The 19,494-nt window shown below is 42.5% G+C and overlaps 2 protein-coding genes across 5 annotated transcripts in view; one reads left to right on the top strand and one right to left on the bottom strand.

The window, feature by feature from the left end:
* Positions 1–11,621: 11,621 nt before the first annotated feature.
* Positions 11,622–18,591, bottom strand: LOC131575423 (transmembrane protein 14C-like). Of its 3 annotated transcripts, none has more exons than XM_058830905.1 (5): positions 18,336–18,591; positions 16,847–16,930; positions 14,328–14,429; positions 12,376–12,463; positions 11,622–12,192 (listed from the first exon to the last, which is right to left on the bottom strand). In XM_058830905.1, the coding sequence occupies exons 2-5, from the start codon at positions 16,920–16,922 to the stop codon at positions 12,135–12,137; spliced, it is 324 nt and encodes a 107-aa protein (XP_058686888.1). In that variant the 5' UTR covers positions 16,923–16,930; positions 18,336–18,591; the 3' UTR covers positions 11,622–12,134. The 3 variants fall into 3 exon arrangements, with proteins under 3 accessions (XP_058686888.1, XP_058686889.1, XP_058686890.1); XM_058830906.1 differs by lacking the exon at positions 18,336–18,591 and adding an exon at positions 17,363–17,501; XM_058830907.1 differs by lacking the exon at positions 18,336–18,591 and adding an exon at positions 17,144–17,336.
* The window catches only part of LOC131575422 (tRNA selenocysteine 1-associated protein 1-like), a 24,374-nt gene continuing 22,356 nt past the window's right edge, over positions 17,477–19,494 (top strand). Inside the window, exon 1 of one of the 2 annotated variants that reach the window (XM_058830898.1) lies at positions 17,477–17,608. The gene's annotated coding sequence lies outside the window, so the exon portion shown is untranslated. The remainder of the gene's footprint in view (positions 17,609–19,494) is intronic. The other variant, XM_058830896.1, reaches the window with a different exon arrangement.

The raw sequence follows: 19,494 nt of genomic DNA, 5'->3' as shown, positions 1-19,494 counted from the left end.
AGGGAATGGAATGAAAGCAAGTCTGTTGGATGGATATCTCTGGTGTTTCAGAAGGTGGATATGAGAACCTCTGAGGGTTTAATACTGCTGGTTTAATGCAGAAAACCTCTTTAACTGCAGCCTCCCTGAGTGGGGTTACAGAATCTCGGTCAAACTCAGAAGCAGAGGAGTGAGATCAATACAGAGCAGAGTACCAATTAACAGCCCTGGTTTTCGAGACCATACTTCATTTGTCCTCTAAAATTTCCTTTGTCTCTGTCACAGCTCAGTAGAGAGCACTGAAATTTCCCTTATGAGTTATGAAGCAGATTGCAGCAAGCTGGAGAAGTGACACTGTATACATTAGAAATCAGTGTTAATCATACATAGAAAATCAACTTCCAAGTTTAAATATGTATGGTTCCTTGTCTTAGATCAGAGACTTACTTGAGAAACAAACATGATTTGTTAAGTAAATGCTTTTTTAATTCTCCTCAGAATTTCTTAAAATATAGTGTATATCCTTGTATATATAATACAGGCACATTAGGGAAAATACAAACTACATTGAATATGCTTAGATCAGTATTTTTCTTTGAGAGACAGACAATGGCAGCTCCAGGATCTCTCTTTGTTCTCCTTCCCCCTAGCACCCCAGCAAACACTGAAAAAGCAACCCAGCCTGGACTTAGATTTTCCCAATTTCGATTGGTTGAGTTCAGCTGGTTCATTTTTCAGGGCAGATCTCTACCGAGAACCGACCAGAAGGGGTGGATTTTATCCCTTGCTCCCATATCTCCCTTCCTTCCATTTTTATGAAACTGTGGTTTTTCTGCCTGTGAGGAACAGTGGCAAAACAAACCCACAAGTGGAGCTGGCAGTGACCCAAAAGCAGGGCAGGAAGCCCATCTGCACCACAAACAGATGCCACACTCTTGAGGTCACTGAGGTCCAGCTGCTGTCTCCTCACGGGTCAAGCGTCTCATGGCAGCCACACTCACCAGCCTGGAGGGTGTGACACAGCCAGCCCCAGCCTGGAGAGATCCACCAGCCCCTTCCTCCCTGTGCTCAGCTCTCTTCTGTGTGTGTGACTGCCTTGGACTGCACAAGTGATGGAGAAATCCTGGGACTGCACAAACACTGCACGTTCACACTGATGGCAAAAATAATGAGGGTTAACACCTGGGAGCATTTAACAACCTGTTTGCTGCCAGAAGCACTGCAGGAAATTCACTTTGCTTCAGGACTGGATGATTCAGAGTTCTTTATGTAGCCTACCAGAGTGATTTCAGCTAAGCACTGGCCTCCTTTAAATAATCCCCTTCCTCTCGCCTAAGCACATCAGTTCAGGTCACTCTGGAGGAGAAATTCACTCCCAGGCATTATTTTCCCAAGAGAAATGGAGAATATCCAAGCCACAGACAGGTCACACAACAGCTGGCTTCAGGAAGATGGTAAAGCTAATTGATCTATATTGATTTAATTAATTTTAGTCAGCTACTCTGGAGATAACAGGCTGCTGTCAGCTCTGCCTCCTCTCTGTGAGGGGCTAAATCCACAGTGTTTGCTCTGAGCAGGGACCAAAAATATTCATCGTCTTGAGCAGGGCTAGCTGAAGTGGCCAGGATGGCACCAGGGTTGGTGGTACACCCCAGGAAGCAGCATGATGAAGGTGTCCAGGGGTACTCACCCAGCAAGCCCCCATTTATTGCTGCCCTGGGATGGTTTTAGGGCTGACATTTTCTCTGGAGTAGCAGCTGCCCACGATTGTGGGTTTTCAGTTACAGTGTGCAGGAATCAATGGGTGGCCCAATTGATTCAATGAGACTTGCATTTGGGGACTGAGCTTTGCCTCTGTAGCTCCTCCTCTCCATCACTCAGTGCCCTGCTCCACACTGAGGCATTTGACTGCAAGCTCACAAGGCCCTTCCCATGTTTCCATGAGAGGGGGTCCTTTATCTGGTTTTTCACTTGGCCAGGCTCCAGCTGGGCACAATCTTACACAGGAGTGCAGTCCTAGTTATGTACCTGGGCAGCCAAAGGCACCAAACTACAGATGTAAGAGACTATATAAGGGAAACACCACTGTTTGGAGAGCATGAGAGTTTTCTACTAGCTATCACATTGCTGCTTCTTTGGGAAAGAAGCCTGTCTACCTAAACAAGGACAACAATAACTTAAGGTGGGGCGGGGGGTGGCAGGAATGGGGAAAAATGAGTTGCCATCTTCACTTCCAAATCCAGCCCATTCTGCCCCCCTTCCAGATTCCAGTTTAGCTATGCTGGGTTAACATTTGAGTCAGGCACAATCTTGGTAATATATATAAAGCAATTCAGCTGGAAATCTAAAATGCGATCAAATCTGGTGTTGGGGACTGATGCTGGCCTGATGCCAGGCACCAACCAAAGGTGCTCACTCAATCCCCTCTGCAGCTGGACAGCAGAGAGAAAATTTAAAAAAGGGTTCACACTTTGAGATAAGGACTGGGAGAGATCTCTCACCAATTACCATCATGGGTAAAACAGGGCCAGCTTAGAGATATGAAGTGAATTTATTACTAACAAAATCAGATCAGAATAATGAGAGGTAAAATGAGCCCTTAAAAAACACCTTGACCCCACCTCTCTCTCCTTCCAGTTCTACCTCCTACCCCAGTGGGGCAGGGAGACAGGGAATGAGGGTTATGGTCAGTCCATCATGCAGGGCTTCTCCCAGTGCTCAGGGAGTTGTTCCACTGATGCACTGTGCGGTCCCTCCCACAGGAAACTTCTCCAATGTGGGTCCATCTCCCAAGCAGCAGCTCCCTGTGAACTGCTGCAACATGAGTCCATCCCATAGGCAACAGTTCCCCTCAGAGTGCTGCAGCCTAGGTCACTCTTCCATGAACTTCAGTCCAAGGAACATGAACTCCAAGGACAGGCTGCTCCAGCCTGGAAGCAGGGGCCTCCTCTCTCCACAGGTCTCCCATGGGGTCACAGCCTCCTCCAGGCATCCACCCGCTCCAGTGTGGGCACCTCCCCATGGGCTGCTGTTTGATCTCTGCATCCCCTGTGGATCCCCATGGGCTGTGGGTGGATCTCTGGATCCCCGTGGATCCCCATGGGCTGCGGGTGGATCTCTGCATCCCCTGTGGATCCCCATGGGCTGTGGGTGGATCTCTGGATCCCCGTGGATCCCCATGGGCTGCGGGTGGATCTCTGCATCCCCTGTGGATCCCCATGGGCTGCAGGGGCACAGCTGCTGCACCATGGTCATCACCACGGCCTGCAGAGGAATCTTGGCTCCAGCACCTGGAGCACCTTCTGCCCCTCCTTCTCCGCTGACCTTGGTGCCTGCAGGGTTGTTCTACTCACATGTTCTCACTCTCCTCTTCTCTGGTTGAAATTGCAACTGCACAACAATTGTTTTGATTTCTTCTTAAACATGTTATCACAGAAACATTATCACCCTTTCTAATTGGCCCAGCCTTGGCCAGCAGCACATCCATCTTTAGAGCCACCAGGGATTGGCTCTGTTGGACATGGTGGAAGCTTCTAGCAGCTTCTCACAGAAGCCACCTCTGTAGACCCCCCGCTACCAAAACCAGGCCATACAAAACTGATACACCTGGCAAAAGCGAGCTTATTGGTATTTGGATTTCATTGAGTCCATAACCCAAATAAACTTTACTGTTTTTACCACATCATCTGTCATTTTAAGCTTATAGTGCATTACAGTGGCTCTACCATGCTACACCCACCATATAATTTTATGATTGTGGAAAAATAATTTATATCTGATTTTGTCACCTGAATTTAATTTATTACCAGAGACAAATTGCTGGCATTTGTGCACTTTGTTGTAGGCTTATATGAGAAAGATTTTTGAGGTGAGGAATAACGAAGGATCAGGATTTCTATCTGAAGTCATATTTCTAGAGCATTTAATCATTTATAAATTTTAGCTCCAGACAGAAAGCAATTATTTTACTTATTATACAATCAGTCGATATGGTATTTCAGAAGTATAAAGGAAAATCTCATCTTAAATATATTTTCTGCTCATATTTCTGCATTGCAAGGACATGAATCAGTGAGTAGGGAAACAGTTGAGGAAACAAACAAAAGATTTGGGCCTGTAGAACACGTAGCAGCATGCTCTGCCTGGAATGGGGTAAAAGAACTTGAACAATGCCCTGTTTGCTAGGCTGTCAGATCAAGCCCATCAGTGACAGCAGTAGCACCTCTGGATAACGTATCTAGAAGCGGAAAGAAGATACTGCACAAGAGCAACTGCAGCTGGAGAGAGGAGTGAGAATATGTGAGAGAAACAGCCTGCAGACAAGTCAGGTCCGTGGAGAAGAAGAGGAGGGAGGTGCTCCAGGTGCTGGAGCTCAGATTTCCCTGCAGACCATGGTGCAGACCATGGTGAAGCAGCTGTCCCCCAGCAGCCCATACAGGTCCATCTCCAGCCCATGACAGACAGGTGGATGTGCCTGAAGAAGGCTGTGACCCTTTGGGAAGCCTGTGCTGCAGCAGGCTCCTGTCAGGACCTAGGAACCTGTGAAGAGATAAGCTCACCCTGAAACAGGTTTGCTGGCAGGACTTGTGACCCCCATGGGGGACCCACGCTGGATCAGTCTGTTCCTAAAGGACTGCACCCTGTGGAAGAAACCCATGCTGGAGGAGTTCATGAAGAGCTATAGCCCATGGGAAAGACTCACTTTGCAAGAAGTTCATGGAGGTCCATCCCCCATGGGAGAGAACCCACACTGGAGCAGGGAATGAGAGTGAGGAGTCCTCTTCCTGAGAAGGAGGGAGCAGCAGAGACAATGTGTGATGAACTGACCTCAAACCCCATTCCACATCAACCTGGCCACTGCAGGGAGGAGGTGGAGAAAAGCAGGAGTGAGGTTGGAAGGTGTTTTTAAGATTTAATTTAACTTCTCACTGTTCTACTCTGATTTGATTGGTAATAAATCAAATTAATTTTCCCTGTGTCTGATCTGTTCTGCTCATGGCATTAATTGGTGAGTGATCTCTCCCTGTCCTTAAATCCTTTCATTACATTTTCTCTCCCCTGTGCAGCTGAGAAGGGAGTGATAAGAGTGGCTTCAGTGGGCATCTGACATCCAGCCAGGGTCAACCCAACACAGATTTGAATGAGGTCAACTGCAGTGACCCAGCTAAACAAGATGCAACTAACAATAAGCTGATCCCTCTTACCCTCCCCCCACCTCAAACTTTCACTGCTTCTGGGGAAACAAAAAAACAAAACAAAAACAAAAACAAACAAAAAAAGAGAGAAAAGAAAAAAAGAAAAAAAAAGCAAAAAGAAAGAGAGAGAGAACCCTGTTTGTGGTTGATAAGGGAGGATTTGAATGCATTTACCATCATCTTTAGCTCGTCTTTTGGTGCATTATTATAGAGAACCCTGACTAAAGCAAATAGTTTGTCTATAGTGGTGACACCTTAAAGTTAACACTCACTTGAAAGGAATACTCTTGCGGAAAGTCCTGATCCTGGAGGGCACCCTGTGGGGTATGTCCTGTAAATCAAATATATCATAAGAAAATATGTGGATCTTTTCTGCCTCCGTGCAACACACCATTCCCTAAAGAAGCTGACTGTGTAATGGTTGACAGCTAAGAGGAGCAAGAATAATTGCAGGCTGCTGCCATCTCTGTCTCAGAAAGTCACAATGCCTTCTAATACTGGGCATATTTGCTTGCTTGACAGTATGGGAATAGGATATACAGAAGTAAATGTTATTTTTTTATCACTATTATTCGGTATTTATCACTAGTAAAAAGCAAAACCATAGATAAGCAACAAAATGCTTTAAAAAGTGTAAATAAAACTCCTGTGCAACCATGGTAGTGTCTGTTGCTGTGCAGAAGCATGAATGTGTGTGTTCATTTCCCACCTGCCATAAAGGAGGAAGTCGCTGAAGTTGGGTCTGTGTTGATCTCTGTGCTGCCCAAGAAACTGGATGCTAGACAACCTACTGTCCTTCACATAAATAAATGAATTAATATAAAAATAAATTCATATAGATGATATTTATAGGTGTAAGTTGAACACAGTGTCCTTATTTTTTGGCAGGGTTGTGGATTATGTAGGAGAAAATCTGGCAACAGGCCCTAAACTGATGTAAGTGCTGCAGGGCTGCCATGTGAGGTAGTGTCTGGGAACTGAAGATATTGCTGCATATAGGACAAACAATGTAGAGTGGAGCATCTAGCACACTGCTAAACACCAGAAAAGCAGAATGATCATTTTCACAACAGCTTTATGGATTAGAATACTTTCAGATTTTAGGATTGTGACTCCATGTCCGTTGTCATGACTTTTGGGCTCCTAGCCCCATAACAACAAATTTTCCTTGTCTCCCAGTCTAGGCTTCATTTTTTAACAGAAAGTAAATGGACCAACCCTCCTCTCACCTCAGAATATTTACGTGTCGTCACGACACCATAGACCTGCAGGAATCTCAGTGGAGGGAAGTTTCTGTTCAGAATTTAAAAGCGTTTACTTTACTCCTGCTGTTTTTCATCTCTTTTCTCTCCTCCTGGTGTGTGTTTTCCCCGCCCTGCTGACTGTGGTGCTGCATACTAATGGAGCAATACTTGGCCCATCCCCAGAGGAAGTTGTGTGCAGGTTTATTGAGGAGCAGAGGGGTCAGAAGGAATTTCAGAGCATCCAATAACTCTCCTACTAGTGGGATGCCTTCAGGTAACAGCATATAATTTGATCCCAGCCGTTTTCTCTTGTTATATCACTGCTGAAAGAGCACGTATCCAAAGAAACAGCCAACAGCCTCTCCGCTCATTAAATATATATATATATATATATATATATATATATATATATATTCCAACAGTTTACAAAACTATAACGCTTATGTGTTTTCTACAAGTGCTTAGAGAAGGAAGCGTGTCCTGCTACCTCCCCTCTGCTTGTAAATCAGGCTGACATCTTCCAATAGAGATAAGTGATTTCCTTCAGGGAGTGTAAAAAGAGTGGCAAAAGGGCTTTATCTTCATTCCCCACGAGATTATTATCAGGTCCTTAGCAGCTCGACCATTGGATTGCATAGTCCGCTAGGTGAGAAAAGCCTTTCCCAGGATCATTTCCTTTCATTCCTCAGGCCAGCGCAAAGATAACAAAGAAGCTAAAGACCTATTCAAGCTGAGAGAACCAAGCATTTGTGTTCTAGCATTTGGTGTTCCAGGTCAGATAGCGACAAGTGGGCAAACCCAAACTGGAATTAGGTTGATTGTTATTTATTTATCCTTGTCTCCATGTCTCGGGGTAGGTAGGGTGTCTTTCTCCCCCGGCTGACAGCGGCCGCTGTCAATGGGAGCCGCGCTGCCGCCCTCTCCCGGCTCTGTGCGCTGCAAAGCCTTCCCAAACCTCTGCATTCCCAGCACAGCCAGCCGCCTACTAACATGGGGGAAAAATGGAACAAATAAAAACAGGGAAAAAAAATAAACCCAACAAGCAAGCACCAAGGAGAAAATGGTGAAAAAATATATATAAAAAAAGGGGGGGGGGGGGAAAGGGGAAAAAATAAAAGAAAGAAGATAAGAAAAAAAGGGGGGGAAAGGAGAAAGAGAGAAAGAGAGAGAGAGAGAGAGAGAAAGAGAAGGAAAGGAAAGGAAAGGAAAGGAAAGGAAAGGAAAGGAAAGGAAAGGAAAGGAAAGGAAAGGAAAGGAAAGGAAAGGAAAGGAAAGGAAAGGAAAGGAAGGAAAGGAAAGGAAAGGAAAGGAAAGGAAAGGAAAGGAAAGGAAAGGAAAGGAAAGGAAGGAAAGGAAAGGAGGGGAGGGGAGGGGAGGGGAGGGAGGGGAGGGGAGGGGAGGGGAGGGGAGGGGAGGGGAGGGGAGGGGAGGGGAGGGGAGGGGAGGGGAGGGGAGGGGAGGGGAGGGGAGGGGAGGGGAGGGGAGGGGAGGGGAGGGGAGGGGAGGGGAGGGGAGGGGAGGGAGGGGAGGGGAGGGGAGGGGAGGGGAGGGGAGGGGAGGGGAGGGGAGGGGAGGGGAGGGAGGGCGGAGGGGAGGGGAGGGGAGGGGAGGTTGTTCTTCAGTGAGGGGGTGGCCAAGCAGACAGGGAAGGGATACAGAAAACATTATCTCCATTTCACAGCTCAGAAGAGAAGCACAAAAAGGGAACACCCAATGTCATTTGCACACTGGACTGAGATGGGGATATTGCATAAAAGCATAAGCACTTTGATCTGTTCCATCATGGCATATCAAGGAAGCAGGATAGGAGATGAGGGCAGATGCCTCTGTGCTATTACTGACGCAATGTTTTCCCATTTTTACTTGTAGGGATTCTGGAGAAACAAAGACATTCCTCCTCATGTCATAACTGCTTGGAGGTTCTCCTGACCTTTTTCCCCCCTCTCATTTTTCCAGGTGATTAAGCTGTGCAGTCAGAAAGCATGACTATAATGCCAAGAAGCCAGCAATTTTAACACCACAAAAGGATAATTGTGTAATACTTCAGGCCATATTAGTTTCAGTACAGACTGACCCTCAGCTGGTGATGACAGAGTGCAACAGCTCCCAGCACAATGACTGACAGAACTGGGACATGGCAAATTGCACTTTCAAAGCCTGCAGCAGAACAAGAGTTAGGGGACTTGCTTTGCATTAAAACAGGCTTGTACCATATTCTTAGAACAAGGGATGAAGTAGGACAGCACATGACTACTTCCCTTCTAAACCATTCCACTTGAAATATCTTTTACCCTCCTCTCATTCTCCCTTGCTGGCTTGTGAAAGACAGTTGCCCATACCATTAGTGCAACATTGCCTGAATTCTTACACTATACTACACATTTGTACCACATTAAAGAGATTTTTGCTACCTACAAATGTCACATTAACTGGAAGAACAGCTTAGGTTGTGACATCTATCAATGCGTGAATAACCTCATCTCAGTGGTGCAATTGAGCCTGAGTATATTATTGCTGTACTAGAGGTCTCAGTGTTGTACCTGTAAGATTAAGCCATAACTGAGGCACTCAATTGTCCAATATTTTGACATTCCCCCCCCAAAAATATTTGCTCACATTTTCACTAATTGGGTGCTCTGTAACATTCTAAACCTGTATGTACATGATACTGCCTCAATGTCAGCAATTGGGGCACCACAGGTAAGATCCTGGATTGGAGACCCTGGAGTGAACCAGAAGTAAATATGTAAGGTGAAATCTAAATTGTCCTATGGATTTTTCACTCTGGGCAGAGAGCAATCTGAGTTGTGTTTATTGGGTTCAGGATGTTTTTGCATTTTTGCCATTTACTATTTATCTTTAAAAGAAGACTTTAAAAGCAGTTGATCCTTTTCCCACAGATCCCAGGAACTTTGCAATCTCTTCTTAGCTGTGGTGTGGCTTCCCCTATCAACATTCTCCCTGCAGGATATCCCACAGTCTGAGGCAAGGAGCCCTTCCCTGGGAAGAGAACTTGAACCCCTGCAGAGCAGGAACTGAAGGGAGCCAAACATCTCTCACTTTCCAGGACTTACGGTAAGCAACTGCTATTACAAAGACAGGCTTAAACATCCTCCTTACAAAATGTAGCCTAAACTCCTACTTTCAAGAGATCACTTACCTACCAAAGGGACTAAGAAATTCCCTCCTCTGGTCCTGAGCAAGCCACTCAAGAGAAGGGTAAAATACCTGACATCTCCTCTTGCCACCCAGCCTCTATCAGGCAAGTAGACATGGAATGGAGGGCCCTTACTCTAGGAAACGAGGATTTGAACACTCAAATTATTTTCTTCTCTCAATTCTGTAATGGTCTACATGCGTGATTAAACTCTGAGTTGGTGAATCCTGGTGACTCAGTATGTGTATAGTTAAACTAGTTTCCTGTTCCTGGACCTTTTTCAAAAAAATCAGTATTCATTTCAGCTTGTGCTGACAGTTGAAACTGTAAGAAATATTAAGCTAATATTTTTATTTTCAGAGTATGCTTTGAACAGAGAAGCCTTAATTTAACTTATTTTAGCAGTTCATTTCCCAAAAATAACTAAATCACTCTAAAATCCATGTGCAAGCCGACTCATAAAGTTCCACTCAAGCCATGGCATAGTCACAGTGGATTTAATGCAAAAGTAATTATCTCTAATTTACATGAAGACCACTCTCAGTGGAAAACAAACTTCAGGAAGAAATCTTTCAGAATTAGCTAACAATCAGACTAAAAGCAGGGGCAGTCTGGAGAAAGGATATTTATGTATTTAATTCTTGAATGGCTCTAGAAAATTCTGTATCAGTGATGGAATTTTCTATTCAATTACATGGGGTGATTCAAATACATGAAAAGGTAATTACAAAACTTCTATTAGGTTCTGCTTAAAGTATAGTCAAAAAAGACTATGATTTAACTGAGACTAGAATTTCAGACATGCTTTAACATGTTTTCAGTGTTACTCCCTGCAGAGTCATCCTGTGTAGATCAGTTTATTTACAGACTAAGTGCCTGGAAACAAGAGATGTTACCATATGAAATACATTCAAAAACCTGGAATTAATTTTGTAACTTTTGCTAAGCGAATTGGTAACACACAGCACAACTGGCCCAACATCTATAGATCTGCTTGCAATTACTACTCTCTACTACAGTAGCTTCCTGTCTATTACCATATGAGTAACCATTGACTCACAACAGTAAAAATGTCACTCTGACTCAATGCTACTAAATGCCATTTTCAGAAAAGGAAATACAAGCATTGAAGTGACCAACAAATTGGAGAAATTGTGTTTGGTATCTCCTTTATGCAGGCTGAGGCAATTTTTACAAAATCCTTTAAACATTACAAAATGGAAAGTGTGTAAGATGTAATTTAAACCTGCTTTGCCATTATCATGTTAAGCAGTTAACAAGGTTCAGGTATAATCTGTTTATAAAGGTCCCAAAGTAAAATCCTAAATACTCTCTACATAAAATATCACTTTAAAATAGAGTTCTGTAAAAATCTTAATTTATCAATAATAATGTATCACTAAATAATAAGCTTATAAAGGATTTTCTTTCACTCATTTCTTGCCTCTCCCTTCCATCACAGTGCTAAGCCCATGTGAGCTGTGCCTGCACTAACAGAGCTGCAAGACTCAGTGCAGGAGAAGCAATCAAGGTTGGAGTGACAGCAAAAGCATCAGATGCTACTGATGCCTCTTCCACACACACTTCAGTCCTCAGACATCACAGCAGAACAAAGAACCCTCCTAACTCCAGGGTTTCCTAGTAAAGACAGATTTGAAGAGGCACAGCCACTCTCCTAAGAGATAAAAATAAAATGCTGATACATTCTATCATAAAATAAGCCTGTAAGATCAGAATTACATAGTGTTAAGGTATTTTATTCCAGTTATACAGTCTAGGTCACATTCAACTGTTTGGCCTAGCACAAATCTCACTTAATTAATCCACAGTGTAAGTTCCTTTCAACCAACTTTTTAAATGAAGTATTAATGAAGGCCCATAATTTAATCTTCTGTCCCTCCATCTATAAAAGGATTTTTAAATATCATTGAACGACAGCACTTGGATACTAACAGTCCACTGCAAAGACTTCCACTGAGAGAACAAGGTGAAAAAAAAAAAAAACCTGTCCCCAAACACAGAAGTTGTACAAAAAAAAAGCCAAAGAAAGGTTTGTAACAAATTTTACTTATAGAAAAGCATAATTTTAGCATAGTTTCACAATAAAAAAAGCAAGATCTGTTTGACATTATAAAGACATGGTATATCAATTCAGAATGCAACAGGTAAAGCACACTGTAATACTCAGTATAAAAGGTTTGAGATACATTATTGTATTTAGCTGGTTACTCTTGGTGTGTCTTTGTGGATATTTTCTTAATTACAGGATATTTTCTCTCTGCTTCATACATGTCAGAAATATATTTTAGAATATAAAAACATGGAAGTGTTGGAATACATTGAAACATGTCCAGAAAAATCAAACCCAGAACCCATTTCTCTCTATACACAAACAGCTCTATCTTGTATATCAACTGTCTGTCCCATCATTCTACTCCCCCTTACAAAAAAAGAGAAAAAAATCTTGATGAAGAGAATTTTTCCATCTTCTCACTTCTGCATTCATGCAACTTCATTATCAGGTTTCCTTTTCCAAATATTAAGATGTAAAATTAACAGTTACTTTTCCTGGGGCTTTTCCAACATCTTCAGTGCTAATCTTCCAACCATTAGCAAACTGTATAAGGGGAAAAACCATATCATTTAACAATAATAACAACAATTTGTCAATTAATTTTCAAATACTTCATGTAAGTGATGTATGGATACAAAAATAGTACACAAAATATGACTCACTCCATCTCAGTTTAATTAAGCAAATAAGAAATCACACAAAGGAGGTTAAAAAAAGTTATTGTACCTGACACCAGCAATTAGCCCTGCAGGCATGAATTTTCTGGAGTGGTAAAATCTTGTTCCCATGATGGCAGTCAGTGCTCCAGATGTAACTTAAATGAGAGATTGTACAGCCCAGTCAGCAGAGATGCCATGTGTGGGAGAAACATAATTAAAAACTAACAGAACTGAGAGAAGTAGCAACATCAAGTAAAAAGAGAAACAAGATTACTTCATCTGACAGACTAAGAGAGTCAATAAATTGTGTAAATTTTAAAATGCCTCAGTTTCTAAAGAGTAAGTATTCTATACCAAGTTCTAGCAGACAGTGTACTCCATGTTCTTCTGCACATACTTCTCAAATTTGTTTTTCAAAATGTTCTCTTTTTGAGACTGGAAATAATTTACCATACACTGCTCCAGAACTCATGCCTTCCCCACACAGGCAAATCATTAAACTTGTGCACATAATTCCCCCAGTTCTCAAAAAAAGGAGAGAGCATTTGTCTAACTTGTAGTGATCATGTCTAACACGTAGCATCATGTCTAACTTGTAGTAATGTTCTGAGAATTAAATAATTTATGTTTTCCATAGACTTCAAAAGAGAAGTGTGCTAAGCATTATTAAGGTGAGAGTTAATTGTCCCTGACCACTTGACACAGAGACAGGGGCACGGTAGTTTCATTGACTCAGTAAGACAGAAAGGACAGTCCCTGGAACACAGTGTCTCAAATAAAGACTGAATGCTAAAAAACTGTAAGGAAAACATACACTGATGAAATCCTTATCCTTAGTATGCATTTGCTACCCAGTGGTAACAGCTACACTCATATTCTTCCAACAACTCTTTTATCCCCTACTGTTGCTTCTATGTTATGACTGGTCCTGTAGGATCCAGTTCATCTTCAGTCCTAGCAATGACATCCTTCCTCCCTAACACCAGCCAAAATATTGTCACTGATATCTGTTAATCTCATGTAATGAGATATGTAAGCAACTGGGACTATAGTCTAACACACAATAAAACTAAAATATTTCAGCATTAAAGTGCTCCAAACTCCAATTAGTAGCCAGTCTTCAAAATAAGCACACTTCATAATGGAATTTTGTTTCAAGCATCAGTGGGACCCATCTTCTCCAAAAACTTTAAAGCATGAACAGGAAAAGACACCATATGCTACTGAGCTACAGAAATGTATCTGTCTCTCGCATTTGGAAAAACACTTCACCTCACACTTCTTAAGCTTGCTGTATCGGCAGTTTATCAAGGCTTGACCATGCACAGCTTTTGGCCTGGCCAGTAGGTGTGGGAGTGGACTGCCTGTAAATAAAGCTGAAGTGGACAGAAATGCCGGGCCTTCTCTGTTCATTTCTGATTTCCACATGTCAAAGGGGCAGATGCTATGTCACTGCTTCAGGGAAAAAATGCTGTAGTCAGTGGTGGCTCTTAAACACTGACTAAGCAGTAACTCTCCACAACTTCTCAAATCAGGGGGAAGGAAAGCTCCAATTCTGAGATGGAAGAAACAGCATTACTTCTTGCTTAAATCTCTCCAGGCCTTAACACCTCTGTAATTTCACGTATTTGTCATATATAAATATAATCCAATCACAATCTCTGCCATTTTCTGTGATAAGAAAATAGTCTGCTAGGGGTATGGTCATTCTGAAGGCAAATCCCGCTTCCGAAAATGCTACAGCCTACCGTAGGATGCTCAAAGTAGGAGGATCCAGCCAAAGAGAGGTCAGAAATTCATTTATTCACTTCCCTTACTTACTTCACTACGATCCTTCAAATCCATCAGTATGAGATAGATGCATGTTGGCAGCCACCAGTTCAGTAAAGTTTAGACAGGACTGAAGTTAGATTTGTAACACTATCTGTGTTTAATTCTTCTTCAAAGACTTTCAGGTACTCATTTTAAATATATAGGGTAAACATAGTACTTTTCTAAATAAAATTTTAAATTACTTACTCAGAGAAACCCAAATGTTATTTGGATTCTGTGAGATCTGATAAGCACCCAGTCCAGCCAAACTCCCAAAGAAAAGGCCAGCAGCTAGTGATGGAACACTGCCTGAATAAATAAAAGATAATACATTTATTAGAAACTTAAAGATTAACTTGGTCAGAAGCTTACCTGTTTTGTAAAACACCAAAAATTATCAAAATAAATTTAAAAAAAAGGGCATTTATCATTCATTGTCATAAAGAAGATTAGAGAAAGGGTTTTTTAAGATATTGAGACCATGCTGATCAGGACCAAGAAACACTTAAATTACTCCTGCATAGGATACATACAGAATTAGTATTGAGTTCTCTAAGAGCAAAGCCATTAATACATTCATGATTGAAAGAACAGTTAGAAAAACAAAAGAATTGGTGTTTTCAATTGAACTGAAGCATGTTGTTTCAAAACAGTATTATGAAAATTCCTTGAGAGGCAGTAAAGTAGAAGGACTAAACTGTAAGGATTTAAGATCAGAAAAAAAGGACGTGTGTGGAATTGGGCAGGAGGGCATTCAAAGAATTCCCAAGGAGCAGGGCTGAGTTAAACAAGAGAGGTCATATCTCCTAAGTACACCTGAGACTTGATCCAAAGGTAACTGCAGACTTTGGAAGAAGATTCCCTGAATGCACCAAAACTTTGAATTAAGTCCTCAGTGTGAATGATAATCCCAAACTACCAGAAAATAAAGGATACCAGACCTATATATCAAGTAATGAAGTAGCATGATTACTGGAATAGTGAATGCCCTCCATAAGGCTAATGGAGAATTAAGGACTTAATGCTACTGAAGGTGGTTCTTTATACATTCCATTTCTGAGGTCACCTTTCAAAGACTTGAGATTGAAAAGGTAAGTTGATAAAGATCTCCTCTCAATGTTAAAGGAGGACTGCATATTGCTTCCAGAAAGTAATTATTTTTCAATCATCAAAAAGGTTGCTGTAATATTGCTTTATATCCTGCTTTTGGTATAAAAAGCAAGAGACAAAGATGACAGAAAGCACCTGTCTTGTACATGTGCAAGGAAAAGGTGCACACTCTAGTAAGTGGCTGCTTTGCACAGAATATGAGTTAAAAAAAAATAAAAATCTGTGGTAGCTACAATACTTTCCACAAGCCTGGGAGACAAGAAACATCCATCATATCCTTGCATTTTACCTCAAGGCAATGTTTAAGTTAGCTATGACACATACACTTACTAGGACAACCACATCACCTCTGGCTCAAGAAGTTCCTACATCTCAAAACACAGGGACCCAGAGAACTTGCTAAATGAAGAGAGAAAAATCCATCAATGAATCAGTAAATCACTCACTCACTCACTCACTCACTGATTGCCATACTCTCATATTCTTCCAGAGGCACCTACTACTGCCCCCTGTCTGTGTGGGTAGACAGATCTGGTTTTAAAAGAACAGATCAATTCAGCTCTGTGTATGGACGTTCCACTTGCTTTTGGTTTCTCCAAGTTATTAGTAGGAATACAATGGCTCCTTTGTATGGCTGGGTTTTTTTTTGTATCCAGCAGTCATCATATGAGTTTCTGTTCCCCTTCAATAGTCCTGTGACCTGAATTCCCTTGCCTAAGCACAACCATGTCCTCCCAATCGGGTTCCAGCGGACAAGAAGTACACCTATCATTTCATAATGGCCTTGAAGAAATACAGATGCAATTATTTACTTAAATTCTCAATATTGTCCCTTCTGTCCTAAACTCCACTCACAACCCAAAGGATAAATCCAAGCCAATGGAAAACAGACTGGAATAAGCACTAGCATCTATGTAGTCAAATGCACTGGTAAGAGTCTTACTGACTTCAGCAATGCCCCTTCCTATCATAAAAACAAAGATGGCTTAGTGATTTTCAAAGCTGAAAGAGACAGTGTTGCAGCAGGAATGAATCCACAGCTCTGTCTGGAGGAGGGTAAACTCAGAAAGAGGCCAGGAAATGAAAGTAGTAGGTCAGAGAGTAAGCTTATGATGCAGAGCCCAGAAGAGAAACAAGTTTAAGGACTGATTTGCACTGTTCAGCTCTACTTCCACAAAAGAAAGTTCTGAAAGCTCTCTGCAGCTTGCAGTATACTGTTATCATCAAAGATTAAAACGGGAACAAATCTCTTAAGGAGGAAATGTGGTGATTTATGTCATACAAGAATGCTTGTATTTTAAACAGCAGGAAAAAAGCCTTTCTGAACCAAACCTATGACAGTTCACCCAAAGAGCACAGTGCAGATATCAGCATCCACCAGAAAGCAGATTATGGCCTTATCAGCCCAAAGCACCAGCTCAACTCTAAATCCACCACACCCCAACAGCAGCAAGTTATCAGCATATGGCACAAACCGATAAAATTTACATATGGGTCAACTTCGAGATAGGAGGGTTTCGTAAAAAGCTGCCCAGCTCACACCAAGTTATTGGGGAGAGGGAGGAGGGGGTGGGGGGTAAGGGGGAGGGAGACAGAAGCACCTTTCGGCACCCTACCTGCTTTTGCATAGCCAATGATCCCTCCGGATGTCACCAGGGCGGCGTAGCCAAAGCCGAGCCAGTCCACTGCCATGCCGAAAACTGGAAGACAAAATTGGGGTGAAGATCAGCACCTCTTAACCTTTTTCAGGGGAGGGAAAAGAAAAAAAAAAAAAAAAGCAAAGCATTTTGCCGTGGCGGGCATTTCCATGAGCAAGGCCAGCCTAAAGCCTAAGCCCTGAGGCGAGCCCAGGAGATGAAGGCGGCTGTGTTGGGAAGGCAGCCCCGGGGCACAGGGACACGGCCGGGTCTCACCTGCGCAGCGGCCCCGCAGCAACCGGGGCGGAGCGGGCGGCGGAAGGGGAGGCGAGGGAGCCGCGCACCGCCCAAAGCTTCCCTTTTCCGGCTGTTCTGAGGAGGGAAAAAGAAGCCCCAAGCACGAAACCCAAGCAAAAACCCAGCCAAGAGGCAGGGCAAGGTGCTCCCCGCAGCCGGGGGTTGCGGAGCAGGAGGCGCTGGTGTCTTTCCAGCTACCTGCAGAGCTCCCGGGAATCCCCCGGCACGGTGAGGGGTGGGTGTCGGGGATGCCCGAGCAAGCCCCGGTGCCTGCAAATGACTCAGTACAGACCAGGTTGTGTGCTCATGCTCAGGGAGGGGCAAAGCTGAAGTTGTGTCCGCATCCAGAAGTGGGGTTACGTGGTACGGCTGAGAATTTGGGGCTGGGATTTGGTGTGGCATGGGCTACAACTCTGGGCAGCCTACAGGCTGCCTCTAGCTTTGGTAAGTAATTTCAGTATAGCTCTTGTATGGAACACTTAGGGGGTTTCCAGGACCTCCAAATTACAAACTAGTGCACCAGAAAAAGCAGTCTTCTGCTTAGAAGTTATGCAGCAGTGAGAGATGGAAAACATCTTGTAAATAAAATGTTTTGATTTTTTTTTTTAATCCAGAAAAATGTAGAGATGTTTATAACTGCCTACAAAGCTAAACTGTTTATCCTTTCCGAGTACTGAAACTGATTTTCTTCTTGTAAATGGTCCTCCATGATTTTATTCCAATTGTTCATGCATTTCCTTCCTATGGACCTTTCACCATATAGAAAGGAAAAGTACTCCTGCAGCCAGATCCCTAAACTGAGTGGGTTTGATTCCTCTTCATAATAGAATGCATAAAACATGAGAGGCCTGTAGTTTCTGCAAAATGCAGTTTTCCATAGCTGCATTTAAAATTTTGTCCATCTTTATGAATTAGCCTAATGGTGAGAAAGTGGAGAGCAGTTTAATTCCTTTGTGGTTTAAGTAGGAATTTCCTCCCTCTGTGCAAAGTGCCACAGCCAAAAGGGATCTAAGCTATACTGGATGGGATTTCCTTTTCAATTCAAGCTGTGCAATAGTTATGAGGTTAAAGCTTTACTGGCATCTGCTTTATGATCCAGCACAGGGATTCCCCAAGAGGGGAAGTAGGAAAACTGGAAGAAATCCACAGCTGCTGGAGCTGTTTAACTCACCTGGGGCTCAGCTGAGATGCTGGTCCCCGAGCTGCTGTTTCTTGCAGCTATGGTTCCATCTATTCTCCCAGTGTCACGCACGCCCACCCCTTCTGATAGCGACGGCTGTCACCGCTGACATCTCCTCTCCCTGCACTACTGCCTCCCCTCCACGATTCTAAGCAGTTCCCTGAAAACTAGAATGGATACTGTGCTGAAAAAGAAGATGCGCACAAAGATAAAACAACAAATTGCCAAGTACTCATTAGTAGCAGAGTATTCATTCATGGTATAAAAATACGGGTTTTCCCCTAAGGAATGTTCTTCTCTGTCTCCACAAATTGTTCTGGGTCTCATGAGATGTGTAATTCTTTGTTATTTATTACACAGGGATTGTAGGATTTTTACAAGTGTGTAATACTTACTTCTAAGTCCAGACTTTAGAACCCAAATTCGATGGAATTTTTGCTTTTTAATCTTAAAATTATGTGCAGACTGAATTTTTTCCTAGTGATTCTGTAAACCTGCTTCTGCAATTATGATAACTGTGTCCATAAGCTCATATATTTAAAAATTCAAACAATAAAAACTGGTTTAGTAGAGGCAGACATTTTGACAAGGACATAAGCTAAGCAATATCAAATAGATGAAACACTTTACAAGTGAAATCACTGTACACAATTCCCTTATTTAAGCTTATACTTTTTGCATCTTATATTTGCCATAGAGGCCTTATGAATTAAAAATCTGTTTTGGCACCTTTCTATCAAGTCAAGAAACCATTTGAATATCAGTATCAATGGGAAACCATGCTATATTATTTGCATGTGTTTGTGAACAGACATTTAGGGTATCATTAAAATTAAAAGCTGTGTGAACTCAAACTTTATCCCTTTATTGCTGAGTTAAACTGAACTTGCATAAATCGCTATATTAAATATCCAAACAAGGGGCTCTGATGATTTATCTAAGTAAAGAAAACAGAAGTTACAGAAGGTAAATATGGACACCCACTTCCAAGATAACACTGCTACTGCTACAATTCTGCTACCGCCACTGCTACTGAACAATTCTGCAACACCACTGATGATGCTTATTTAGTTTCAGTGTCAGAGCACAGAGCTGAATTGGAGTTACATCCTGTTTTATATCCCTAAACCAGCCTGCATTCCTGTCTCCA

The sequence above is a fragment of the Poecile atricapillus genome, chromosome 2 (genome assembly GCF_030490865.1).
Source record: "Poecile atricapillus isolate bPoeAtr1 chromosome 2, bPoeAtr1.hap1, whole genome shotgun sequence".
NCBI lineage: Eukaryota > Metazoa > Chordata > Aves > Passeriformes > Paridae > Poecile > Poecile atricapillus.
Note: the sequence above shows the minus strand (reverse complement) of the source record. Positions and strands in the feature narration are given on the sequence as shown.

What these genes read in the sequence shown, in the direction of transcription:
- LOC131575423 (XM_058830905.1), bottom strand. Translation starts at nt 16,922, where the DNA reads ATGGCAGTGGACTGGCTCGGCTTTGGCTACGCCGCCCTGGTGACATCC. An exon ending in CATTGGCTATGCAAAAGCAG is followed by an intron (nt 14,430 to 16,846) that starts GTAGGGTGCCGA and finishes TTATTTATTCAG; the next exon opens with GCAGTGTTCCATCACTAGCT. An exon ending in GGGCTAATTGCTGGTGTCAG is followed by an intron (nt 12,193 to 12,375) that starts GTACAATAACTT and finishes CCCCTTATACAG; the next exon opens with TTTGCTAATGGTTGGAAGAT.